This window comes from Letharia columbiana (genome assembly GCF_014066305.1).
Source record: "Letharia columbiana isolate WasteWater2 chromosome Unknown Sc0000015_s0, whole genome shotgun sequence".
In the NCBI taxonomy this organism is placed as follows: domain Eukaryota; kingdom Fungi; phylum Ascomycota; class Lecanoromycetes; order Lecanorales; family Parmeliaceae; genus Letharia; species Letharia columbiana.
Window position 1 is genome coordinate 357,304 of NW_023501054.1, and position 20,974 is coordinate 378,277.

Genomic DNA, 20,974 nt, shown 5'->3' on the forward strand with positions numbered 1-20,974 from the left:
ATGGAACAATTTGCCACGAATCCTGAAGTCGAAGCTCTCATGCCACTCATTTCATTTCCCGGAGAAAATCCAGTATGGCTCGCATTCACGGTCCTGCGGTGCATGCACTGTGGAAAATGCATCTCGGAAGGGGACACACGTTTGGAGGGGTGCCTCGACTGCAAGTGTGATTTCTGCTTCCGAGCTCCCGAATTTCAGTACCGTAGGTATTGCTAGTATGTAATCGCTTGTGATGAGAATAGTCATGATGGAATCTCCCTCTCTAATCACTGCGTTAGTGGAGTAGACGAGTCGGAGCAGCGCCTGCCTAGGCAGATCTTCACGGATCCCATTACCAGAGGGACTCATGTGGTGGAAAGTACGGCGCAGGGTACGAGTTCGGTACCGGTGCGATTTCCTACTTGTCGTTTTGATGGGACGAGTTTTCTGCCATCCTACATTTTCTATGTGAACAAAGCTAGAGCTGTGAGGCAGGAGGATTCGAGGGGGGTCACGCAGCACGCTATATTCAGCGAGCAGGACTCGCAGTTTAGGTTGGAAGCAGAGATTCTTGAAATGCTAAGGTGATGGGATCTGCTAATCTTGCGTTGAGCTTGCAGCGGATCAATAGACTTAGCTGAACGTGAAGAAGAGACAACCTGTATGAACGTCGGCTGGCAAAGGCGACTATTAACTTTAATCTTATTATAATAGAGAACGCTAATATCGTCTAAGACGGAAGTAATATTATATCGCTTCTTTTTATATTAAGATAATAACCCTATAATAGCCTCTCTTCTTCTTTATTTTAAAGCGATAAATTTAAAATATATTAAATAAATCTATTATAAGATATTCGATATTAAATATCTTAATAAACTATTTAATAGCTTTATTAATCGCCTCGCTAATAACGATAAAAAGACTAAGAAACTTAAAAAGCTTCTTTAATGCTTCGAGGTTTATAGTTAAATTATATATTTTTTTACTTATAAAATAATTATCTTATCTCTTTAAGAAGTCTTATTAAATTATCGCTACTATATTTCTAATCTATTAACTATCTATATCTTTTAATTAATACGCTATTTCTACGAGATCTTCGTTTATAATAGAATTTAGCTTTATTAAGACGATATTTATATATAGCAAATACTTAATAATTATCTTAAAAATTGAATTTTAAGATAGCGACCTTTATAGATTTAATTAAGAGCTTATCTATCATATAATTCACGCCTAAATTAGACTTTACTCTAGATATATTATAGTATTACTTCTATATCTTCTTATTAGAATATCTAAAACTCTTAATTATTCTACTATAATTAATTTAATCGTAATAAACTCTATAACGCTTAGAGTTATCGCTATCTATATATATATAATATATATAATCTATTATATCCTATTATCAGCTATATTAACGAAGTCTTTATTAATACTATCTCGCTAAGTATAAGATCTTCTCTTATCTCTTAGTTATAATTAATATTAAAAAGTCTTAAGTCGATAATTAAGTTATTTTTATATATATTTATCTCGCTAAATAAACTTTTATTAAAGAGATATAGTTTATTAAAAAAAGATAGCTAAAAGAAATAACTTAAGAATTACTTCGATTAGATATTCGCTAATATCTTATTTATAATTATTATTCGCGATATTAAAATAGACTATTAAGTCCTAATTAGTTATTATTAAATAAATCTTACTCTAATATCGCTATAGTACTCGAAATATTATCTAAAGACCTTTAAAAGTAGAAGAATAATAATTATCTAATAAGGTTAAAATGTGAAATCCTTGAAATACTTTATTTTATCTTTTATTAGATTTTATTTCGAAGTATAATAATAATTAGAGAAGAATTTATAATCTTTTCTTTTTATAACTATACTTCGTTAATTACTATATTTACGAGGTTTATAAAAGTACTTAAATATATTATATTAAATAATACTATTAATATCTTACTTATTTAAGACTAGAGTATAATTATAATTAAATAAGATCTCGTTAATATATTTAAATATATCTCTATAGCCGAGTTAGACTTTTAGTTATTAAGTTTCTTTTAAAACGACTTTTATTATATTAATAGATTCTTACTATTTAATCTATATATCGCGCTCTTTATTTTCGATCTATTCGCTAAGACCCTTTATTAAATACTTATTATTATTCTCTTTTAGAGTATTATATTTTATTATCTAAATAATTTCTTTACTATTCTTTCGTCTAATAGCGATATAGCTTAATTTAATAAGAACTTTAATATCGTCTATAATGATTATAATCTAAAAATAAATTATATTAAGAATAAGAAAGATATTTTTATTAAATTTTTGGAAATTTAGTTTAATAGCGAGAAGATAGAGGTTAGACTTTCTTTCGATAAGCTGAAATAGGCGAGAAAGTCGGTGAAAGCCTTTTTAAATAGGCGAAGTATTCTCTATAACGAGCTTGAGTTAACGATAGATTTATTATTTTTCTTCGTTAAAATAATAGTCTCTAATAGAACTTTTCTAAGAAGACTTTACTTCGCATTATTTAAAAAATAAGAATATTATTATATTATCGTTGTAATCGCAGCGAATCTACGCTAATAAGATATCTTTCTATTTAGATAAAATAAGATATATCTACTCCGTCGCAGAGCTATATACTATTACTATTCTATATAAATAAATACTTTTAATAAGCTCGAAATAAGAGAGTATATTCTCGAGAATATCGCTATTTATTTTAAACTAGATAATACATTTAGTATATACTTCGCTATTCGCTATCGTAAAGAAGAATATTTAATTTAAAGAGATATTTATCGTTTTTATAGCTATTTATAAATAACTATCTCGCTTATATTAATTATATCTTATACTCTATTATAATAATAGCGTTATTATTAAAAGTATTTATAGTAGTTCTATATATAAGTTAGTTATAATATCGCTTAGATAAATAATTATATTATTCGTTTAATACGATATTATTTATAATATAATTTAGATTTCTATTAAGTAAAATACTTTAGTTAACTTACTCTCTTATTTTAAATTTAATAAAATTACTAACTTATATCTATAGCTAAATACTCTTAATTTATATAGAAATTATTAAATCGCGATCTATCTAAATTATAATATAAGAAGACTTCTCTAAATTATAATATTATAAGATATCTCTAATAAGATCTAGCTAATAAAATAAGAAGTAGTTATTAAACGATAAAGGCCTTCTATATCGAATTTTATACTCTATCGAGAATTATCATATTTCTTATTATTATTTAATTATTTATCGACTAGATAGTATATCTAATTAATCGTTATATTTAGATTAAATTTATTAAGATCTATCTTATAAACGTTTAATTAGTCTATATAAATATAGAATTTAAAAATCTCGAGGTCTTTTATTATCTACTATTATAGCGAGTAATTATCGATATTTATAAACTATATAGCGAGGCCGATATTAAAAAATATCGTTTAATTATATAAGATCTATTGCTTTATATCCTTATTTAATTCGATAAGACTTTCTTAAAGAGAACTATCTTATATACTTTCTTTTATCTTATATTTACTATATTTCTTTATATAAGTAAATTTATATAATTCTAGACTATATTCGAGATAGCGATTTTAAATAATAATATATTATAAGACGTTTAGTTACGCTCTATAGCTATTATATAAAATTATTTCTATTAGCCTTAAAGACGAATCTATTTAAAAGAGAGATTATTTTATCTATTGCTATTATAAATAATAATATCTATCTTATTTATTCGCTATAAAACTTATTTACTCGCTTCTCTATTAATAAATTATCGCCGCTATTTAATTCGAGTAAGATCTTTATAAGATAATACATTATCGCTACGCTATATAGCACTCTATATATACTTAATTATTTAAATTATTACTTAAAACACTCTTTTTATAAAGAGATTATTATCTTCGCGAGGGATATTAGCTTAATTAATAATAAGATTTAACTACTTAGTCGTTAAAAGTCTAACTTATATCGTCTATATATCGAAATATATCTAATTTATATTCTCGCTATATTATATTATCTCTAGCGTCTTTATTTAATTTAGAATTAATAGTTCTTATTAGATATAGATTTATTTTAGAAGTTTTTCTAAAGCTAAGCTATATAGTAAACTACTATCTATATATAACTAAGTCTTAAAATTTAATTAATTATTATTTAGAACTTATTTATATATATAGTTTTTATAAAATATTATACGAGATAGTATTAATCGCTATAGCTTAATTAAGGGCTAGTAAGAGAGAGGTATAGTATATACTTATAGTAGAATAGTCGAGATTGTTATATTAAAAGAGCCTTGAATAGACGATATCCTCTTTATTTCTTGCTTTTTATTCTTATTTCTCTCGTCGTAAGAAGAGGTTTTTTGAACTTTTCCCATCTATCCGCGCCTTGTTTTTTAGCGTTTTTTATACTTAAATTTTAGGTCTTCTACCTTATATAGAGAGAGTTTTCCTAGAGCTAAGCTATATAAATTCTTACGAGCGATTTATATAAGTATAAGTATATTATATAATAATACTCTATATTTAAGATCTAATAATATTTAAGATAATTTATATATATTAAATTAACATAGATCTCTATACGAATTTAAGAAATACGAAGAACTATAACTTTCTCTTTTAATTATTAAAATCAATTTTTATAAGAATAATTAATTAAGAAAGATTACTAATCTTTTTTTTCTAAACTATCTTATAGAAAGCTATTATTTAAGATTATATATAAATAATATCTATTAATAATTTTAATTTATTATATTCTATAAATATTATTCTTAATCTATTAAAACTATTAATCTTAAATTCTTAATATAATTTAAAATTAAAAAAAGTAAAGTTTTATTACTTTTACTATATTACTTTATTATTTATATTAATATATATAATAGAATAAGATAGAGCTAATCTATAAAATCTTAAATTTATATATATAGTTAATTATAAATTCGAATTCGCTACGCTTTTTAATTAAATCGACTAAATTAGCCCGCTAGTCCTTTTTAAGACCTTTTATTAAAAAAATAGATATATATTATTTATAAATAGAAAAACTTTTTTATTTTCTATTAAAATTTTAAGATTTTTTTTAAAAACTATAGAGTAAAGATTACGCTTTTTAATAAGATAAAAATATTAAAATTTAATCTTATAATTATTAAAGCGTAAGGAATTTAAATATCGCTTATTAAAGTTTCCTCGACAGTCTTAATTAAAAAATAGATATATATTATTTAATTTTAGAATAACTTTTTTATTTTCTATTAAAATTTTAAATTTTTTTTCTAATTATAGAACGTAATTTACGCTTTTAGATAAAAAAAGAACTATTAAATTTAATCTTATATATATTTAAAGATAGAGAATTTAAATATCGCCTTTTAAAAATCTATTTACTTTATTAAAAAAATTCTTTTATATAAGCTTAGATAGTCGAGTAATAATAATTTTAATAAAATTCGAAATTATTTCGCTCTATTCTCGATTCGAATTCATAAATCTCTCTCGCTAAAAAATCGTAAAATCGTAAAAATCGTAAAATCGTAAAATTATAAAATTAATAAAAATTCTATAAATAATAAGTATAAAAATAAGAATAATTAATATAAATAAATTGAAATAGATATTAAGATTATCTTCTTATTAATTAAATCTAAATTAATTTAAAGTTAATTAACTTTATAGAAATTTATTATTAATATAACTTCTCTTTTTTCTATTAAAATTTTTAATTTTTTTTTTAAATTAGAGATTATAGCTTACGCTTTTAGATAAAAAAGAAATTATTAAATATAGTCTTATAAGTATTTAGAAATAAGAAACTTAATATTACTTTTTAAAACTTATTTACTCTATTAAGAATATTCTTTAATATAAACTTAGATAATCGAGTAATAATAATTTTAATAAAATTCGAAACTATTTCGCTTCGTTCTTAATCCGAATCTATTAATCTTTCTTATTAAAGAATTATAAAGTTCTAAAAATCGTAATATTAATAAAAATTCTATAGATAATAAAAAAAAAAAAAAAAAAAAAAACTAGTATAAAAAAACTATAATAGATATTAAATTTAACTTCTTAGTAATTAAATCTAAATTCATTTAGATACTAATTCTTTAAAAATCTATTATTAATATAGCTTCTTTTTTCTATTAATTTTTTACTATTTTTTTTAAATTATAGAACTTATTTTACACTTTCTAATAATTTAATATTTATAAAATTTAATCTTATAATTCTAAGTAAATCTTAAATTAAAGTATTTTTACTCTTCGAGAGTCGAATTCAATCTCGAAATTAGATATAAAAATAAATTCCTTTTTATAAATTTAATTTATAAGTTTAAACTTATATTACTTAAAAGTATATTATTTAATAAGAACTATTTAATATAGATTTAAAAATTAGAAATAATAAACTTATATTATATTAATAAGTTCTAATATTACTTTTTATATAATTACTTATTCTATCTATTATTTTATTATTTTTATACGAGTAAAGATCTATAAATTAAATTCATAAAAAAATTTTTGATTAAGGCTATCGAGTAAATTTTAATAAGCGATCTTTAATAAGTAGTATTTAATAAGCGATATCTGAATTTTTTCTTTAAATATCTATAAGACTTAATTTAGTAATTCTTTTTTAATCTAAAAGCCTATATTACGTTCTATAATTTAAATAAAAAATCTTAAAATTTTAATAGAAAATAAAAAAGTTATTCTAAAATTAAATAATATACATCTATTTTTTCATTAGAGCTGTCGAGCGAACTTTGATAAGCGATATTTAAATTTCTTGCGATTTAATAATTATATAATTAAATTTTAATAACATTTTATTCTTAAAAAGCGTAAGTTTCGGGCTATAATTTAAAAAAAAATCTTAAAATTATGATAGAAAATAGTAAAGTTTATTAAAATATTTAAGAAGAATGAATTTATTACTTTAGAAGCACTCTGAAACGAGATTCTATATATAGAATAAATTCAGATAACTAGTTTAATAAGGTGGCTGAAAAGGCTAAGAAGCTTAAGGATTAAGATTTCTAATAATTCTAATACGCCTCTATAATTAAGCGTATTAGCCCATCAATAAAAAATATATAACTATATAAATATCTTATCGCCTCTATAACGTCACAGGCCCTTTAGATCCCACATCGTCTAGTATTCACAAGCCCTCTAGACTTTATATTATTCTAGTATTTACACCGTCTAGTATTTATAAATCTTTAGACTTTATATTATCTAATATTTAAAAAAAAAACGTAATCGCCGCAGTAGCCTCGTTCTCGATACGCTTTCGCTTTATATCTCTTATTATCTTATAATATTACTTTAAAGCTAATTTCGAATACTCGATATAATATATTAGTTTATATATCTTACTATACGTTTTATAACTCTTTCGATTATTACTTCTACTTATAACTCTCGTATTTATAAATATATTAACTATCTTCTCCGCCTTCGTAAGCTTTAGCTTTTCCTCTTTCTTTCTCTTTTAAAAGTATATTTATTATTTTATAAGTCGTTATATTAGAGATAATAGCCTAGATTTTAATTAAGTATTAAAGATAATTAGAAAGAAATATCGATAGATAAAGAATTATTTATTTATCGAGTATAAGTTTAACGTTAATAACTATAATACGCTTTTCGAGTAATTTAATATAAGTAATATAGTTAGTTATAGAGTCGAATTTATTATATTTAATAATATAATATTATATAATAAGATATATAAATTCGTTATCTCCGATAGAACGATAGAGATCTACGAGATAAAATATTATTTTAAAGTTATAATTAAATTTATTAGTTATAAGTTATTACTTAATAGAGCTATTAATAATAAGTATTATCGTATTAATAGTCTCTTTAAAAGAATTCTTTTATTTAACTAGAGCTATAATAATTAATATTCCGAGAGAGATCTCTTAGATATACTTCTATAACTTTTATTTATATAATAAGATATATATATTAATAAGTTACTTCGAGTAATTTATCTTAGTAAGTTAACGAATAAATAACTTAAAGAATAGATTTAAGATAACTCGTTAAGCTATAATTAATATTAATGCTAATACTAATATTAATACTAATATTAATATAATAGATATTTAAAATTAATAGAAATTAGAACTAGAGTTTATAAAGATATATAATAATAATAATATATATAGTAGCGTTATAAAAGCGTCGGAACCGGGCTTATAATCTATTAAAATATTTAAAAAGAATAAATTTATTACTTTAGAAGCACTCTAAGACGAAGTTCTATATATAGAATAAATTTAGATAACTGATTTAATAAGGTGACTAAGAAGGCTGGGAAGCTTAAGGGCTAAGAATTCCAATAATTTCAATAAAGTTATTAAAGGTTTTAAAGTAGAGAAGAGATTTTTAATAATTGCGAACGCTAATTTATTTACTCGCGGTATCTAATTAAAAAGCGTAGATTTAATAAATATATAATTAATTATATATATAAATTTAAGATTTTATAACTTAACTCTATCTTATTCTTTTATATATACTAATAAAAAAACTTTAAATATTATATAATTAAAATTAAAAAAAAATTAATTTTAATATATATTTAAATATCTTTTAATAATTAAGTATAAGAGTATTAACTATAGTAATATTACGAAGATCGATATTAAAAGTTCTAGATAGCGCTAAAATACTTAATACTCTTAATATTCTTAGTACTTCTATATAGTTATATTTATTTAACGATAATACTTTATATAATTGCGTATATACTTATTAGCTCGCTCGACGAAGTCGTACGATCGTATATTATCTCTCTTACGGTCTTTTCTATACTCGTTATTATCTTTAAAACGTATTACCTTCGTAATATATCTCGATATTCGCTCTATTTACTTTTAAATTCTCTTTTAAATAAGCTTATAATTTTAATAATATAATTATCGTCTTTTAACTTTCTTACGAGTTTTTAATATATCTTTTCGAGAGTAATATAACGTTTTATTTATAACTAATAAGGCTTAATCATATTAAGATTCGAAGAGTTATCGTATTAGATTATTCTAACGATATTAAATTCGAGTCTTATTATTATAATTAATACTCTAAGTATTAAATATATTAATAAAAGAAAATTAAGAAAGAGAATAGAAAGAAAATTTTTTTTTTTTTTATTATATAAAAAAAAATATTTTTTTAAAAATTTTTATATTTTTTTTTTTTTTTTATATTATAATTAATAATTTAATATTTTAATAATTTTTTATTTTTTTTAAAAAAAAAAATTAAAAAAAAAAAAAAAAAAAAAAAAAAAAAAAAAAAAAAAAAATATAAAAAAAAAAAAAAAAAAAAAAAAAAAAAAAAATAAAAAAAAAAATATATTATATAATATTTTTAACTTTTTATATCGACCTCCGTATATTAAACTTCAATATTATATATTTAAACTTTATAGAGCGTATTTTATATATGAAACGCTATACTTCGCGTATTTTTTAAGTATTATAATCTACTAGGCAGTGAGGTTGGTTCGCTAAAAACGAATTGCCGGTTACGCTCAAGGCTCCGCGGCTACCCTCTTAGAGCTGATTGCTTAGAGCGGATTCCGTAACTTCAAGTATCGAGTGCTGCTCGGGTACTTTACTATCTCGTCACTCGGGTACCGCACCAGGCAAGAAAAGTAATATTCTTCTAGAGCACGGCCTCTCGAGCGTACTCGCTAGAAGTGTAGCTCTACGGGCCCAACACCCCATTTTTATCACCCCGAAAAATCGTCGTTTAGGGTGACTTCTACGCGGGGGGTATTATGTAGGGGTGCCCTATTGTGATGCGTGTGGCTGTTATTAAGGTGTTGCTGGGGGGTGGGATATCGCGATAAGGACAGGGGGGCCTTAGCAGGGTAGGGTCTTGGCAGGGTAGGGCCTCAGGGCCTTGACAGGGCTTATGTACAGAGGTCTGCACCGAAAGTCCTGCACCCGCCAAGACTCTTGCGCACAGATCTTTCGGATAACGCCCCACCTAAAGGGCTACCTGGACAATACGCCTGGAGTTCTTCGGAATCGCACCTAGCCCTAGCCAGGTTTCGGGGCTTAATACCCCTATCAAGCCAAAAGAAGTATCTAAAGTCCTATCCATGCGCTGTGAAAAGATATTTCTAGGCTTCCCTCTATAGGGCCGCTTTCCGAAAGTAGGGTTAGGGCTGCACTAGCGCATGTGCAGGACTTTCGGTGGAGACTCTGTACGCCAGGGCCAATTCTTTCGGGGTGAGTCTTACAGTGTAAGGCTGAGGGTATATTCGAGTTGCTCAGGTGGCGGTGGCAATTGGACTCTGGTCGTATTCCCGCTAGCTGATATATGCGCAGTTCGGCCCTTGAAGCCCGAGGCTCCCCTAAAAACTCTTCTCGAATAATGAATACGAGAGACTAGAAAATAGCTTCGTCGACGTCTAATAGGATTTATCAATTCATATATACTTTCTTTTTAAATTTTAAAGACTAGACTCGAAAAGAGCTATTTACTAGTAAGTATATTAATATATAAATTTAATAGATAAATTTAATAGATAATATTATTAATTAATTTAATTCTCTAATTTAATTAGAAACTTACTATTAAATTTATTAACTTAACTTTATTAAACTATAGATTATAGATAAATAACGATAAAATTAGAATATCTTAAGAAATTTATAAAGCTTTAAAGTATATAGTATTATTTTATATCGTTTAATTAATATATAAAAAGAATAAGATAGAACTAAGTTTAAATATTTAAAAATTATAGATATAGTTAATTATAAATTTGAGTTCGCTATACTTTTTAATTAGACTATCTAAGTAAATATTTTTAAAGCTATTTTTAAAAATACTAGCGTAGACTTAATATTATATATATCTATTCTATAGATATATAATTAATAAATATATTTTATTATAGTATATTTATAAGTTATATTATATTATTTCTTAATAAGTTTAAACTTATAAATTAAGTTTATAAAAAGTAATTAATTTTTAAATCTAATTTCGAGATTAAATTCGACTCTCGAAGAGTAAAAATACTTTTATTTAAGATTTACTTAGAACTATAGAATTAAATTTTATAGATTTTAAATTATTAGAAAGCGTTAAATAAGTTCTATAATTAATTCAAATTATAGTAAAATTTTAATAGAAAAAAAGAAGTTATATTAATAAATAAGTTTTTAAAAAGTTAATTAACTTTAAATTAATTTAGATTTAATTAATAAGAAGATAATTTTAATATCTATTATAGTATTTCTATAATAATAATAATTATTATATTAATTATTATTATTATTATTATTATTATAATTTATAGAATTTTTATTATTTTTATAACTTTTACGATTTTAGAATTTTAGAATTTTTTAGTAAGGGAAATTAATAGATTTAAATCGAGAATAGTATAGAATTGTTTCGAATTTTATTAAAATTATTACTACTCGACTATTTAAGCTTATATTAAAGAGTATTTTAAATAGAGTAAATAAGTTTTTAATAAGCGATATTAAAGTTCTTTATCTTTAAATACTTATAAAACTAAATTTAATAATTTTTTATTTATTTAAAAGCTTAAACTACGCTTTATAATTAATAGAAATAATAGAAAAATTTAATAGATAAAAAAGAGAAGTTATATTAGTAATAAGTTTTTTAAAGAGTTAATTAACTTTAAACTAATTTAGATTTAATTAATAAATGAATTTTAATATCTATTATAATTTATTTATACTAATTATTTAATTATTATTATTCTTATAACTATTAAAATTTTTACTTATTTTTTTTTTAAATTTATTCGCATTTTACGCTTTTTTAATAAAAAAAGATTTATGAACTTCGGACTTTTAGAAATAGTTTCTAAAAAATATTAAAATTTAAATATCGCTTCTTAAAGCTTATATTAAAGAGTATTTTTAAAGCTTATATAAGTTTCTAATTAGAAAGAATAGTTTATAAACTCTTTATTTTAAAATATTTATAAGTCGTAAATTTAATAATTATTTTTTTAATAGAAAAAATTTAATAGAGAACGATTATTCCGTTAATAATAAAAATTCTAATTCTAAAATTAATTAAGAAATCTACTTTTTAAATTATTTATTTAACTTTATTAAGTAGATATATAATATTCTTACAATTTAGAATAAATATAATCTTAATTTTAGCTTTTTAGATTATTACGTAATTTTTTTAATTATAGAATCTAATTATAGCTTTCTAATAACTTTAAAATTAAAAATTTTAATCTTATAATTCTTTAAATATAAAAATATTAGCTATCTTTAATAGTTACGAAAACTTATATACTCTATTCGTAAGAACTTACTCGTTTTAATTAAAAAGCTTAGATCTAGTCAAATTTATAATTAATTTATATATAAGATTTAAGATTTATAATTTTAACTCTATTCTCTATTCGTATCTATATATATCTCACTCGTTAAAAAATTATAAAATCGTGTAATCTAAAAAAATTAAAAATAGTTTTAAACTAGTAGAAAAAATAATATTAAAAAACTATTATATCTTTTAATACTATTAAAACTTTAGAGTTTCTTATAAATTTTAAGTAACGTAAGTAATTTAAAAATAAAATCTTATATTTCTTTAAGATAAGAAATTTAGTTAAAAATCTACTTTTTAAAAATCGTGATAGCTTTAATAAAAAAAAAAATCTATTTTTAAATTATAACTTCTATATTTTCTATTAAATTTTTTAAATTATAGAGCTTAATTTACGCTCTTTAATAACGTAAAAACGTAAAACTTCGATCTTATAATTTTAAATAAATTTGAATTAAAGTTTTTCACCCTTCGAGAGTCGAATCTAATTTCGAAATTAGATCTTAAAACTATTTACTTTTCATGAATCTAATCCATGGGCATTTAGACTTGTTACCTGTTGAAAGGAGTATCTAGAAGCAACACCATGTCTATAGATTTTTGGTGAGGGACGCCAAGACTTACTGAACCCCCAGGCGCCAGACGATGGGATACACCAACGTCTCAGTGGACTCATATGTGCTCCCTCTAACATTTTCGAACGCTGTACCCGCATGAGACGTCGAGGCCTCCCGGACCAGTCTCGTCTCTCTATCGTTCTTCGCCCGGGCAGGAATGATGTGCTCCCCTGCAAGATCCGATCCAAAAAAACGGCATCTGAGCTTCGACGATGTGGAGGGGGGGGCATTCATTTCGATTCTGCTTCGTGGAGCCTGACGACTGCTCCTGTTCCGCTGCGAACCGAAAGAGCATACTGGAGTCTGATTCGCCCTGGTGGCTCACAGTTTTCCAGCTTGTCGAATCTCTGGAGGAGGCGTACGACGGTGTACTATTTGAAGGTTACGGAGTCAGTATGTTTTCGTGACTAGGTGAACTACAAGATTACAAGACGTAGCTTGAGGAGCTTTTGGAAGGCAGAACACGTCTTCTGGGAACATGTCTGGTGATCCGAGGGGCGGTACTACTATGTAGAAAAGCGAGGCGTAACATACCGAAGCCTCAGTGAGGGCCATTTGTTCTAAGTCAATGTTCAGCAAATGCTTCGACCGCGAAAGGGGTTAAAAGGAGCTGACTCACGACCTACGCATTTCCGGGGCCCGCCGCCAAACGGAATAAACTCAAACCCAGCCTTCCGACCCTCCCAGCGCTCCGGTCTAAACACCTCGGGATCGTCTCCCCATATATCGCAACGCTGCTGCATAGCGTAGATCGATATCAAGACCTGTTGACCCTTGGGAAGGAAGATGGGCTCCGAGCCGTTAGGACCGCCGCCGCGGGGTAAGACTGTATCTTCGAGGCTCTCTCGCTGCATCGTTGGCACAATGCCGGTCATGCGCAAAGACTCGTTGACGCAATGTTGCAGATATTGACATGATCTTAGCTTGGAGAATTCGATGCTGGCAGCGTCGGCTCCAATCTCGGCCAGCACTGTTGCGCGGAGCTGGTGGAACACTCGAGGGGAACGCGAAAGGAAGTAGAAAATCCAACTCAGCAACGACGCAGTGGTGTCCCGACCGGCGCTCAGTACGTTCAGTGTCTCATTACGAATTTCCAGAGCGTTGTTGGTATGCTTAGCTATCTCGTCTATCAACACAAACTTACCTTTCGTTGTAGGCTCTCGGGATACCGGTTTCGTTGCAAAATTTGTTGATCCATGTTGAAGCTTTGCTCTCACAAAGTAATCTGCGTACTCGTGAACCTTCTTGCAATGACGAGAGAATGCCGGCGGATGGACCAGCCAGTGCCACTTCCCCAGAGCCAGCCTAGTGCCCAGATAAGCTTTCCCAGCATCGAAGTGAGATCCGAACTCCTCTGTATCAGGAGCATCTGTTATCTGGCCTATCTGTGGCGGCAGATGCCCGTAAAGAAACTCCGTCATCACTTCAAGCGTCATCTTCAAGAACATGGGCTGGAGGTCGACGGCATCGGTCCAGCCATCGGATCCCGTCTTTAGCACAGCGGACAAGGCATCGACATGTCTCTCTTCAAGATCCATGTCCGCTATTTGGTCACGCGCAAATTGCGGCCGTAGAAGCGCCCGGGAGTGACGCCAAGGTTCACCACGCTGAGTAAATATTCCCAAGCCCAACAATGGCTCGAAACACCCGGCCCTATAGACTTCCCATGTCAGACATGTTTACCCAAGATCGGGGTCCAAAACGAATACACAGCAAGGGTCGCCTCAGGTGGGTCTTGCTACTCAGAAATGCGTCCCGAGCAGACGGGATTTTCACAGAGACTTACCTAGAGGCACCGATCTCAAAGTTTGAAGCATGGGTTACGAATATGGCCTTCACATTCTCTGGATCCCGTGTCACCAGCACTTCGGAGCCCAACACTGTCTATGTCAGAATGCAAAATCCTCTCCATCAGTGGCTCAACACAGAGGGCCAAAATTACCTTCGAGCCGAGCAGTGTGCACTTCTCCTGTCGTGCCCAGCTCATTCATTGCCATCACAAACTGCTGTGGGCTCCGTTCATCGCGCATCGCCTTGAGATAATCCAGAAATCGGGTCAGTCCAAATATCCCCTTTTTGGGTATAGCGGGCGCTGGCTTGCAGCCTAGCCGTACTGCTTCCGCTTGGCATCGTCTCCTTTCTGTTACAGATGAGATTATCCTGGTGAGAATGAGGGCGGCGAGACCGCACCCGATGTAGAGTGGTAGCAAAGTCATCGTGAGAAAGTTGTCAGTGGGTTTCGAGCCAAGGGGGAGGCAGGGAATTAGTAGTCTGGAAAGCAGTGGAATCAAAAAAAGCCACAGTAAAGTCTACCAGTCTCTGCATTAGCAAGATTGTGGAATGACAGTTGTTGGGTCAAGCTCAACGATCTGTTCCTAGCAGATGCGTAGGGATGGCTGGTTTCAAAGGAAGCGTGTGACAACTTGCATATGCGCGTCGTTGCCGAGGTCTCCAAAAGAAGGGTGTCACCTTTGGAAGCTGAACGTCCATTAAGGTAGGGTTTGCAGGGATTTTGAAGACGATTTTGAATAATAATAAAGACCACCAAAGTCCACGCTGGCTTCTAAATGTACGGCAACTTTGCTTAACTCAACAAAGCTAACGTTTTATCGGGGTCTGCTATTGGTCGAACGTCCTTTTGGAGTCTTCATGTGCGTTAGGAAGGCTTCAGAATGCACACAAAGCTGCAGCCAAGCGATTTGTAAAAGGCCTAAAATGACTAGAAATAGGTTGTTACCGCCAGACTGAAAACTAACTGCATGTAGGCAAAAATTTGTTCCCCTAAATTTTATTCATGGCTAAGGCATGCGACATCTTGCATATATACTCTGTTGCCGAGGTCCCCAACAATCGGTCATGAAATATGAGGGTTGCTAATGGGCCTGTCTCGGGTGCCTGATTGAGGTGGAAAGTTGACGGTCGTGCGAAGCGTTGCGACAACTTGCATATGCAGGGTCTCATTTTGTTGCCGAGGTTACAATCGTAGTCCCAATATTGGCTTCGCTCACAAGCATCTTGCCCCCCACATGCAGGGGTATCAAGAAACTTGAATGCATGCAGCAACCCAGACCCAGCACATTCATTCGCTCTCTTCTCGCTTGTCCTGCAGAAGGCCGTGGTGAGCCTACAAAATTGACAGATAACCGGTGAAACGATGTAGAACGTCCGAGGTTGAGTTCCTTCTCAGGCGATGAGAAAGGAACCTGATTCAGTTAGGTTGGAGGCGTTCCAATGACAGCATTATGTACGCAAACTGCTCACTCTCATGGCAAAACGCAATGCAGATCCTGATGCTTAGAGGCTTGCCAATAGAATAGACTTTTTTTCCGCTTATCCCGCCCGGCGGGTTTTGCGCAAAGCCCAGTCAGTGCCAATCGGGAGTTGTACGATGAACGCTCGGCAAGCCCCAACCCGTCGTGTACTGTATTGGAGGGTCTCTGTACGTCAGCCAACGCTAAGATCTATCAATACTGCCAGTTGGACCAGAAACAACCCTTGATCACACATCCACACCAACCCCATCGATCTCACTCTCGCTTGTGCGAAGTGGAAAATCGAGCGGAGACTTAAAATGCCTATCGATACTGCTATGGGAGCATACCTCCTCTGCTATCCCGTCTCCCTCGATCTTTTGCGTCTCGTCGTCGTACAAGCTCTGTTGCCCCCGGCAACTTTCTACTTGATTACATTCACAGCCGTGCGGCCTCGGACAACTTTATTTTTGTCACAAGCCGATCCCCTACCACGTTGGTTGGATAGTCTCGCCGCGATGTCGCAATGCGGGGATTAGTTTGGTGGTGAACCGGGAGCGGCTTCGGGCATGCCGCTGGCACCCAGAACTTGTTTCTCGTTAGGGACGACTTTTCGCCTGTCATAGCTCCCGAGGTGGTGTGGCAATTTTCACAGCCCCAGTCAGGGCCCCACGACGCTACCCAGTCGACAGGGCTAGACCCTGCACTGGAGGGTTGCAACTGCGCGAATTTTCTTGAAGCGTCGACAATGGCGCCCTTTGCCGCAATAGGTAGATAACATAGCATGGGAACAAACGTTGACGATCACAAGCTTATTCAACGAAAAGGAAGCCTATTTCCTCAAGTGATAATGACTCTTTGAGTGGATGACTGACATTCCAAGGGACAATTGTACGATGATGGAACCACCGCAGGCCCCAACTCATCATGCTTTGCTCCCAACTCTGCGCAGTCCAACTGTTCCAGGTTGCAAACTGTCCGACGCGAACAATGTCGTTTTTCCAATCTCTCCAATCGACATGCTGATGCCGCGTATGCATGTTCCGAAGCTGCTCTACTTCCCTTCTACAGCTGAACCAGCCGCCATCACATCGAATCTTCGAGCCGCCCTTGCACTCACGCTGAAAAGTATACCAATTATTGCGGGCTCAGTGGCCCCAAGCAAGCAAGAAGGAGTTCAGAAGGGATCTTTGAGCGTCCAGAGGCCATACTTCGAGGCGGAAGACATCCTTTCCAGCAACGATCTGCGTAATGAGTATGATTACGAACAGCTGCGGGCCGCACACTTCCCTTCGGACGAGATAGCATGGGATGCTATCGCACCGAAACAGTTCGGAAAAGCGGCAGACTCCGCACCTGTCATGCTCGCGCAAGCAAACTTCTTGCGCGGCGGGCTGCTTCTGTTTTTCGCTGTCCATCACTGCGTGCTAGATGAGGTGGGCCTGTTCAATGTGATGAAAGTCTGGTCCTCATCTTGTCGAGGGGACGTCGATTTGCATTTTGTCACGCCCCAGTGGTTCGATCGGAGCCCTTTGTTGCAAGGAGCAGGGACTGGGAGACTGGAAGATCACCCGGAGTATGCGCTTGCACCGGAAGCAGAAACGGTGAGGGCAGCTGAAGATCCAAGTGTCTACTTTCCGAGTTCCGAAAATGTGCACTCAGCGATCTTCTTTTTTCTGATGAGTCACTCAAGCGTTTGAAGATGGTGGCGACAATGTCAGGCCCCAATAATGGGGATGACGGCTCGGCGTGGATCTCAACCAATGATGCCCTCATTGCGCTCTTCTGGTGCTGCATAACGTCCGCTCGAGTGGCCGAGAGTACAAAGGCAACGAGCGAGATCTTCCCCCTGTTTGCGATGGCCGTCAATGGTCGAAGTAAACTTCACCCGCCGGTGGCCCCAGACTACTGTGGCAACGTGGTTCTCATTGCAAAAACACTGTCGAAGGCCGATGACTTACTCTCTCCACAACCTGGATGTCTTGCGAAAGCGGCCTCGCTGGTCAGGAAGGCAGTAAACGTCGTGGACGATGCCTATGTCCGGGATGTAATCCAAATGGTTCGGAACGTTGATGATGTTAGTCGGCTTGCACCTCGCAGGCGACCATCCATTGAGTATAGTCTCGGTTGCAGTACTTGGGCCAGACAACCATACTACAGCCTGGACTGGGGTCGCACAGTAGGCGGCGCTTGTGAGAGGATCAGAAAGCGAAGGCTCCACACAGACGGTCTGTTCCTTATTTTTCCACGCTTACCTAGCACTGAAGGCTTGGATGGAAAGTCGGATGGGAGAAAAGGTGGTGTGGAGGTGCAGCTTGGGTTACAGAGCAGTCACCTTCAGATATTGATGAAAAATCCGGTGTTCATGGAATTCGCGCAGTGGCGATGTAGCTAGCGAGTGCGGAAACTTAGACATGGCAAGATCTTGTCCATGTCTCAACAGAAGTTCCAAATTGTAAGCCCATTAATATGGGCATGAAAGATATCCTGAATGTTAGAAGGGACCAAGTACGTTGATTCGAGCGGCGGCATTGGTGCAGGGCTTGCGATAGATGGCATTGTAGCAGTGCACTCCCAACTCGGATCCACTCGCTACTATTACAGTGACTCGGGATTGTCAAAAGAACGCTTGTTCTCTTATCCATCCTCGCTGTTATTCACAAGGGAACATCGAGCGACGGTGGAGCAGGAAGGGAAGCAAATTTCGGGATAAAATCTCAGCCCTATCGGCGGTCGGGAAAACTATTCTTTTAGTGTCTTCACGACTTACATCGGCTTGAGCATTCAAAATATTCTTTCATTGCATCTCAGTGTGGAGAACAACATTTCACGTTCTACTTACATATATATGTATATGTATATATGAGCAGTCTCTACAGTTGGTCTACACCTCCAATCCCAGACTATACGCTTCTGGCCAACAATTGATGGATGTTATCTTTGTTGATCACTTCCGCAACACCGAAACATGCCTTCGATGGAAGAGCAATTCGAGACAGCATGCGAAGATGGGACAATCCCCGGCGTCATCCTGCTCGCTTCAAACCGCAGTGGTGGACTATCAACGCTGCGTATCTCGGGCCAGCAACTGACGGAACATCAGGTTCATTCCACTACGCCCACGCGTTCGGCGTCCGATCCCTTGATACCCACGAACCGCTCGAAATGAATAACATGCTGTACATAGCTTCCTGCACGAAGTTGATGACCTCAATCGCCGCCATGCAATGCGTTGAGCGCGGTCTTGTAACCCTCGACACTGACGTAGCAGAAATCTTACCCGAGCTTGCGGACCAGGGTATCTTGACTGGATTTGACGAGGCCTCTGGCGAACCAATCCTTAACAAGCGGCAAAATACGATAACGTTACGGTAATCAATCAGGCCTCGTCTCCTGGTTACACGGAGAACAGGGAAGTTGAGGCTGATGAAAGGCAGCCATCTTCTAACCCACTCCGCCGGCCTTTGCTATTTAATGATGAGTCAGCGCGTCCAGCGCTATCGCAAGCACACCAAGAATTTCAAGATGGCTACCGGTGCGACAGTAGAAGAATGTTGCACCCAGCCTCTCATCTATGAACCCGGCACCAGCTGGCTCTACAGTACCAGCATCGACTGGGCCGGTAAGCTGGTCGAACGCATCACGGCCCAGACGCTGGAGGAGTACATGAAAGCAAACATCTGGCACCCGTTGGGTATTAAGGATATTACATTCTGGCCTGAGCAGCAACACATGAAGCACCGTATGGCGAGCCTGACCGTCCGAGACGAGGAGACCGGAAAAGTAATCCACGACCTGGATGGCGCCAAGATGCCAGGGGGCAAGGACTGTTTCGGCGGCCATGGCGCTTTTGCATCTATGCCCGACTATTTCAAGATTCTCCGCTCTCTACTCCTCGATGATGGAATCATTCTCAAGCGCTCCACGGCAGCGCAGATGTTCCAGCCGCAGTTGACGAAAGAGAGCCAAGAAGCACAGAAACAACTGATGGCGAAGCCGGAGAACACGGCACTCTTTGTGGGAGAATTTCCCAAACGTGTGCCTTTGGATTGGGGCATTGGTGGTATATTGACGAGGGAGGCGGATGAAGGGTGGAGGGGAAAGAATACGCTGATGTGGAGCGGGTTGCCGAATCTGTTCTGGGTATGTTGCTGGCCCCTTCCCAACTTCCTTTCTTCTCTCCCGAAGTAGCATGGAGAACGACATGATGTTGACCTTGGTACAGTTTATCGACCGCGAAGCCGGCCTTTGCGGCTTGTACGGCGGTCAAGTACGGCCGCCTGGCGATGCAAAGGTTGGAAAGATGATCACGCTTTTCGAAAAGACCATGTATGAAAGGCTTGCGGCACACGAAATCAAAGCTAAGATGTGAAGCTCGAAATTGGCCTCGCTAACGGATGTAATAACATTAGATGAGTCACGACTAGGCAAGCGCTTCTTCAGCTTCCATCCGTTCTAAGTTCTTGCGCTCATTATGTGTGATGCTTTGCTGTACTTAGATAGTCTTCGCAAACGTGCCTCGCTACGCGTGTCCAGCTGTCGCTGAATATCGCAAGCACTTCGCAGGAAAAGCTGCTGCGATGTAATGTACGCAGAGCTGACCTGAGTACCCGCCCAGCACGCCGCAATAGCCCCGGCTCCCTCACATCTCCTCATCCTCGGCTTAGATCTTCGAG

The 20,974-nt window shown here is 33.5% G+C and overlaps 3 protein-coding genes across 3 annotated transcripts; 2 read left to right on the plus strand and 1 right to left on the minus strand.

The window, feature by feature from the left end:
• Positions 1–13,277: 13,277 nt before the first annotated feature.
• HO173_005479 (uncharacterized protein) lies at positions 13,278–15,263 on the minus strand (the record flags this gene model as incomplete). The annotated part of the gene is made up of 5 exons (XM_037307395.1): positions 13,278–13,418; positions 13,582–13,607; positions 13,667–14,700; positions 14,834–14,927; positions 14,990–15,263. The coding sequence occupies 5 exons, from the start codon at positions 15,261–15,263 to the stop codon at positions 13,278–13,280; spliced, it is 1,569 nt and encodes a 522-aa protein (XP_037165733.1).
• A 1,931-nt stretch (positions 15,264–17,194) lies between these two features.
• HO173_005480 (uncharacterized protein) lies at positions 17,195–18,693 on the plus strand (the record flags this gene model as incomplete). The annotated part of the gene is made up of 2 exons (XM_037307396.1): positions 17,195–17,950; positions 18,001–18,693. 2 exons carry the CDS (start codon positions 17,195–17,197, stop codon positions 18,691–18,693), a joined length of 1,449 nt encoding a protein of 482 aa, XP_037165734.1.
• Positions 18,694–19,266: 573 nt separating this feature from the next.
• HO173_005481 (uncharacterized protein) lies at positions 19,267–20,670 on the plus strand (the record flags this gene model as incomplete). Its single annotated transcript, XM_037307397.1, has 4 exons — positions 19,267–19,351; positions 19,402–19,669; positions 19,736–20,441; positions 20,524–20,670. 4 exons carry the CDS (start codon positions 19,267–19,269, stop codon positions 20,668–20,670), a joined length of 1,206 nt encoding a protein of 401 aa, XP_037165735.1.
• Between the last annotated feature and the right edge of the window lie 304 nt (positions 20,671–20,974).